A 7,249-nucleotide genomic window follows, 5' to 3' on the forward strand; every position below is an offset into this window, starting at 1 on the left:
TTGCTTCGTAAAAGAAAATGTCTAATGTTGCCATGTGTTTCCTCATTGCCAATCCTAACTGTTAGAGAATTTTCGGAATTATCATTTTGTTATTACTTTAGTTGAAATTCAGTCTAATTAAAGTGTTCTCTTCCTTATGTGTGTATTTTCTGACGTGGAGGTCAGGATGTCTGTTTATCTTCATGTGAGCAGTTGAGTAGTTTTCTAGTTGATTAGGTTACATGTTGATTAGGCTACACGTTTACAACCTCTGTTCTTTTTACGACCTCTGCCCCTTTGACTGTTTTGACTGTTTTTCTTTGACAATAAAACAGGAGCTCGCGTAAAAGGAAATCAGAACTCTCTTTGTAAACAGCTTGGAGAAGCTGCTTCGGAGACTTCTCCTTTTGCAAAAGCTTTGTCATAAAATTCATTTATGTTGTCTGTGGTTCTTTATTTAGGTTCAAGGAAAAATACCTATTACTAACTGCTTTAAGTCAATTCTTTGCTTTGCAGAACTACGCAGTTAAATCCGCCAACAATCAAACATCTTTGTTTTTGGTTTGCTTGGATTTATCCATCCATCCGTCTTTCTTCAGCTGAGCCGAGACTCTCTCATCTCAAGCCACCTTCTTCATCCTCTGAGCTTGTTGAGCCCGAGGCTCTGAAGCCTCAGACTCTCCAGGGATGAAGTGCTGCAGTGCAATACATAACCTGGCACCTCTAAAGCATCAAGCTGCAGGACAAACCTGACTGTACAACATAGTTAGAGTTTGTTCCAGTCTCTTTTAGGGAGATTTAAAGTACAAGTAATCATCAAGTTTCCCCCAGAAAACCTGCTAAGCCCAGTGGTTGCAGTCCCTCGTCTTTTTGAGTTAAAAAATGTTTAAAATTGACAGGAAATTGAAAAATATCACTTGATAATTATGTGTGGTTGAAATATTGAAATATTAATACCTGAATACCAACTATAAAGTCTTAAAAATGCAAACAATTTCAAAAGACATTTAAAGAATAAGCAATTTTTAGTTGGGGCACAAGTAAAGCCTGGTGGCCCACCAGGTTTATAATGCACTGGGGGAAACCCTGAATCGTGTATTTTGAATCCTTTTGAAACATTTTTCTCCATATTTGGAGAACAAGGGATTGGATTGCACATTAAAATCGATTTCTCAACAAGGAAAAAGATCTTCCTAGTCAGAAGATTTCTGAATAGATGTGTAGTTTCTAAAATAAAAGTTTGGAGTGAGAACTCTTTTACTTTCCCCAAACATCCTTCGCAGAATAAAAGGCCATTAATGCTCCCCGTATGCAGGCCGAAAGCTCAAATATATTAAAATTTGAGTTCCTCACTGAAAATGACTAAATAATTAAACAATAATACAATCAATGTTTGGAATAAAGAGGCTAAAGTGGTTCTGGAACATAGAGGAGTCGCTGCAATGAGCTCCCACTTCTACACATCATATTGTGGTAAATCAATGAAAAATGACAAATAAAATCTAACTAACAAGTAAAATACTTTCTGAACTTTGAATTGAAGATCAAACCATGGAGAAAAAATAAACAACAAAAAATAGCACATGAAAACAAAAGTTACCAACGTAGATTTCTCAAAGGAAAAGCTACAAAACAAATGATTTAAAAATGTCTTCTTGGGGAGAAATCTGTGTATGTACTCTTAAAAAAATTCTAGTTAACAATAAAATCCATCTGAAGCCTGTCTTGGCTGATGTGTCTGCCTGAGGGAGACCAGATGGACAAGAAGAAGAAAAAAAAAAAAAAGAGAGTCTGAAGCCAAAAATCCTCCATCCTGACATTAAAGTTCAAAGAACTCAGATTTGACAAGGAGTGAGAAACATCTGATTAAACTTTATATTTTATATCCTTATCCACATGGTTTTAATAACCAAATCATAAAAAGTAGAGCAAATGCTTTGTTGTGCTCTTTCCACCATTGGATGAATTGTACTTCACACGACTAATAGCAGAAAAAATCCCCAACTTGAAGCTGATGCTTCAACAGGAAACTTTGGAAAAAAAATGTTTGAGACATCTTCTGTGAATTAACCAGAGAAAGTTCCCATTATTAAGAAAACCAAAAAGCTCCCCGATTGTAGCCTCAAAGGCTTCTTTACGTGCCGAGTTGTATGGAAGCGATTTGCAGACACAAAGCCGGAGCAACCTGACTAAATCTACTTACAGTATCCACATCTTGTTCCCCCTTCAAACACGAATCCATTCGGCACCGGTCCGTATCTGCGCAGGTCCGGCAGGTTCCAGTGGCCGATGATGACGGGAGGAAAGTCCCGGACGAGGGCCAGAAGGTTGTTGCACAGGTGAAGAGTGGCAGGTCCGCTCTCCAGCTTGGTCCCTGGTAAAACCCCAACGCAGAATCTGTGAACTATGAGCAGACGGAGAAGTTTAGACGGAGCAGCAACAGATGCAAAACTTTAATCACGTGTCCATAATGTGAATAATGTGTGCAAGAAAATCAGAGGAAAAAATGTAAAGTGCAGTATTTTCTGAACTATAGAGCGCTCCTCACTATAAGCTGCACCCACAAAGATTGAAAAACAAACTGGAAACGTACATAAATAAGACGCACTGGGCTATAAGCTGCTGGTATCTCCGCCGCTATCGGTTTTCCACGAGGGCGTCCTGAATAAATCTGCTGTTAAAGACGCAGCCCTGCGTCCCCGACATCAAGCCATGGATTCGTTCACGCCGAATCCATGGTTTCGGCGATGATTAATCAAAAATGATTAAATTACTGGCTTTTCTCCAAGATTCTTTTTATGTCAAAGGGTTTTGAAAAGGTAGTGACGGAGGAGCTCGTTTCTTTTTCTGTTTTTCTGAGAAACGGGAGCCGTTTAACAAATTTTCGCCTGGCTTTTACAAACGTCACTCCACAAAAACTGCATTACTTGAAATTTCTAGTTATATTCTGGGTTCTCCTGGACCTTACATCCACCTTTGACCCTGTGGATGAAAGTACTTTTGGGTGTAGTTGGTTTATCAAATACATTAAAGCTGTTCTCCAGTTTTAAAACCTTTTCAAGTGAATTTTAAAATCTCAGTCTTCACTTTTAGAGCCCTGTTGAGGTCATGCAGTCTGAAACCAGAGGGGATAAATCCTGCAGAGTCGTTTTAACTAGTTTAAGTTTCTATAATGTTAGATTATCGGCTTATTGACTCTGTTCTCGTCTATGTTTCATTTCTACTCATTTTAAGCCAATTCTTACCGCACGTCACTTTGTTAGACTTGAAAGTTCCTGTCGAAATAAAGTTTACTTACTTAAAATAATCAACAATCGTAATCTGACAAACACCAAAACTCGGAGGAGCAACTGTGACGTGATTTCTCTCTGGCATCGTTTGCAAAGTCGTTTCCAACAGGACTGTCATCAGAGACATATTTACAATTCAGCTGCCAACTGATGAACAGTTCGATGCTATTATTAGTTTCTATGTAGGTTATATAATAGCTCCACAGGGTTACACAGCAGTGAGTCTCACTGCAATCCCAGAAATGCTCCTTGTACAAAGACAAGTTGTCATAAGTTTTATAATAGATGGTCTGAATATAAGAATTTACATCTAAAATCAGACAAACATGATGGAGACGTGATGAAGTTTACTCGGGGATGCTCCTGTATTTTCTCATTCATTCTTATTTTTTGTTCAAGTATTAACAAAAAAAAGAAAAGAAAAAGAATTGGGTATCAGACGGGGAAATCCTTATTGGTTCAAATCAGATTGCATGCTTACAAATGTATAAGTGTCCTTGTTTGGTAATCTGAAACTGAAGCTGCCAAAGTTCTGGGATTTCATTACAGAGAAGGAATAACGAAATGTTTTGGAGTCCGTTGGTCCTCACCCTCTCCAAGGCCGTAGCGCAGGCGGAGCTCCCAAGCCTGCAGGGCTTCCCTGCTGTCGAAGCCCAGCAGCGCGACCTGGTTCAGGCAGAGGACGGTCAGAGTGAAAGCCACGCCTTCATACCACGGTCCAGGTTCCAGGCCACAGATCTCCTCCAAGGTGACGCTCGCCCTCTCTCTGTTGCTCTGGAGTTTGTCTGATTTGTCTTTAAAAACCACTAAAACGAGGCAATCTGGAGTGGAGAGACAAAGAGTTTCACACAGGATGAGGTGGGGAAAAAGAAAATACTGGAGGTAAGAGGTACACACGTCTAGATTGACTTATTTAGATTCCTAAAAGTTACTTGTTTTACTTAAATACAGTTGAAACAAGATTTACATGCACCAGATCAAAAAAGAAAATAACACTGTTTGACAGTAAAACAGACAAAGCTTTTCTTGTTTTCAGGTAAAATTATTGAATATATTCATATTCATTCAATACTAAAAATAATTAGAGAAATAATCTCTTATTACAAATATGACATATTTCCCTGTTTTAGAGGTTGATGCTGGGATACTGGATTTGATTTGAGCAGCAAACACAACACTAATGGAGACAGAAAGGGCAGACATGTTTTTCACATGCTGATGGGATTTTTATCAAATAATTGATGAGAAGTATTTATAATTGAAGACATTTTCTATCCTCAAACACAACATTTATTTTTATTTCTACATTGACTCCATATTCTGACCGACAGTAGCCGCTGGTGTGTCCTCCAGTCTGTTGACACCTTTCAAGAACAACTCAGTGTCAACTGACAAAACAGCAGCGTGTCCACATTTTACTGTCCTACGCGTACACACACACACACACACACACACACACACACACACACACACGCCCCACACATGCAGATACACACGTAGAAAGACAAGGCATTAGTGCAGACAGCTGTAACAACACTGACATCAAAGATCTGAGGAGGAGCACCACTCAACCTGTACAGCATGTTAAGCTGTGCAGCTCTACATACCTTCCACACACCCACACACACACTTCACTGAGACGTCCCACATGACGCCCAGAAAGTTTGAATCTGCACAGGAATCAAATTAAACTGCTTTGTTTCATTACAGACCATGTTACATTTTAAAAGTTTAAGAGACAGGTAAATGTCCATTGTGTTTAGCATTGAGCTGAGCAGTAATGCAGCAACAATCCTGCAATGAGAAATGTTGAGAAATTGTTTAATGATGTTGAGAAGTTTCACATATGTGAACCTCATATCTATTATTAGATTTTTTTGATTGTGATTTAGAATTTTCCCATCAATGCGTTGTCTATATCCACTTATTGTTGCAGGATTTTAGGCAACTAATAAACCCGCAAGAACAATTTATGGAAACCAAATAACCTGACAGAACCCAGGCATGGACGGGAAGAACATTCAAACTGTGCAGAAATATCCCCAGGCCAGGATTTTAACCAGGCACCTTCTTCCTCCAAGTCAACATATATCATAACTATGAGACTAAAGACCCCTGTTTATTTTTCTAACGCAAAAATGCAAAATGAGTCTAAAGAGAGGAAGCTTTTTAAAAAAAAAAAAAAAAACCCACACAGACCACAATTTAAGCTAAATTAGCATAATTCAGTTTAGCACAAATTCACAACAAATTTCACTTTGAGGCACGCAGATAAATAAAGATATATTGAAGTATAGTCAAATCTGAGAACGCCCCATGCTGTAATTTTGACAATAAATTGACATTTGTAGTGTTTGATGAATACAAACAGATTGATTTGATTTTCTTAATTTCTATACGCCAAAACCATCATCCTTCCACCGCCGTCTGGCTCAAGTGTTTTATGTTTTCTACGTAACAAATATTAGAAATATGTGACATTATCAAAACTTACATGCTCAACCTATTAACGTTTAAAAAACTACACATGCCCGTAAATTAAAGCTCAAGTCCAAGAGACTATTTTTCTCCAAAGTGGCGCTAATAAACTTGCACACAGATGTGAAAATCACTCCAAAGCGCGCAGTAAACACATCAGTGGTTTCTTACCTGCTACAGGCGACGGCTTACGAAACACGAGCCACCTAGTCCTCCACTGTGAAATGAAAACAAAAAGTTTTACACAAGCGTGTTTGCGGAAGTTATTGATATTTTCCTCCCTGGAGCGAATAAAGACAACAACAACAAAAAACTGAGCACCTTCTTCCCATCTCTGAGTCTGGCGTATCCCTCCACGACAACAGAATCCGTCATCTTCAGTCATGGTTCCGGACAGCTGCAGAGTCGCTGCCTGAATGAGGGGGTCACTTTCAAAATAGCTGCGCTGATCGCGATGCCCCCCACCCCTCCACCCACAGCAAGGAGGGGAGGCGGGGGAGAAATGCCATGACCGGGGCCTGGTGTCTGACCGTCCGTCCGTCCTTCAGGGCTCCAGCAGCCGGTGTTAAACTCCTGGCTGCCACCTGGACTGGGCTGAGCCACCTGCTGCTGCTGCTGCTGCTGGGAGCACTGGTGGAGACAAGCTACCACATATTTCATAAATAGCTGAGTGCTTTCAGTCCCATTCACATTAAAATGTTGTCAGATTGCAATCAGAAGATTCGACGTTTTTCATTTGGACTTTAAGTGACAGTCTAGATAACACTAGTGGATGCTACTTCCGGCTAACTCTGTCCTGTTCTGGCTGTTTGTCCTGCTGAAAGAAGGAGCTCAGAGTTCAAAGGCTGTTGGTGAACCGGTTCCCGGAACAGGATTGAGGAAGAGACACTGATGTTGTGAGAGGTGATGGGTTTATTAGGAAATAACCTACAGGAAAACCAAGACCTGACCTGGAAACCACTTGAACATGCTTCCCATGGTCTTCATGCTTGTCCAGAAGGGTCTTGACTAGCTTGTCTGGGAGGACTGCACTGCATTCTTCTCTCCCTAAGATTTCAGACAATTTCAAGAATTTTAATTGGCTTGGGGCCTGCAGAGGACGAGCCGTCCTCGCAGGACCCACCAGTGGGTCATGTTGTCTTCTGTTGGTCTTTTCAGGCCCACAGACTGTTCCATAGTGGAGTCTAAATATAATGTCAAAGACCTGCAGTTTGAATGTAGCCATAAAGTTTAAATCATAAATTACAATTAATTTCTCCTCTTCCATAAGGCCCGGATTTATGAAGTGCATAAATAACAGCTGTCTTGTTTTTAGCTGTCAATCTCTGGTTCTTGCAGATTTATCTGGTAGATGTTTTTCTGAGCGATGCTCTCCTTGCTCAAAATGCTCATGTGGAGCACTATGGCTGCTATAGAAGATATTTATACGCTGGAATATTGTTTTTTTTAACCTAACTCAACATTATCTTCTCCACAACTTCTTCCCTGATCTGTCACACACA

The 7,249-nt window shown here is 40.0% G+C and overlaps 1 protein-coding gene across 4 annotated transcripts in view; it reads right to left on the reverse strand.

Moving 5' to 3' along the window:
* The window catches only part of LOC122819975 (protein Dok-7-like), a 34,576-nt gene extending 27,933 nt beyond the window's left edge, over positions 1–6,643 (reverse strand). Inside the window, exons 1-4 of one of the 4 annotated variants that reach the window (XM_044097075.1) lie at positions 6,069–6,643; positions 5,919–5,964; positions 3,860–4,090; positions 2,183–2,383 (exon numbers count right to left, since the gene is read on the reverse strand). In XM_044097075.1, coding sequence (XP_043953010.1) covers positions 2,183–2,383; positions 3,860–4,090; positions 5,919–5,964; positions 6,069–6,122 — 532 coding nt within the window. In that variant the 5' untranslated portion in view covers positions 6,123–6,643. The remainder of the gene's footprint in view (positions 1–2,182; positions 2,384–3,859; positions 4,091–5,918; positions 5,965–6,068) is intronic. The other 3 variants (XM_044097077.1, XM_044097076.1, XM_044097078.1) reach the window with 3 other exon arrangements.
* Between the last annotated feature and the right edge of the window lie 606 nt (positions 6,644–7,249).

Source organism: Gambusia affinis, linkage group LG18, assembly GCF_019740435.1.
Source record: "Gambusia affinis linkage group LG18, SWU_Gaff_1.0, whole genome shotgun sequence".
NCBI classification, from domain to species: Eukaryota; Metazoa; Chordata; class Actinopteri; order Cyprinodontiformes; family Poeciliidae; genus Gambusia; species Gambusia affinis.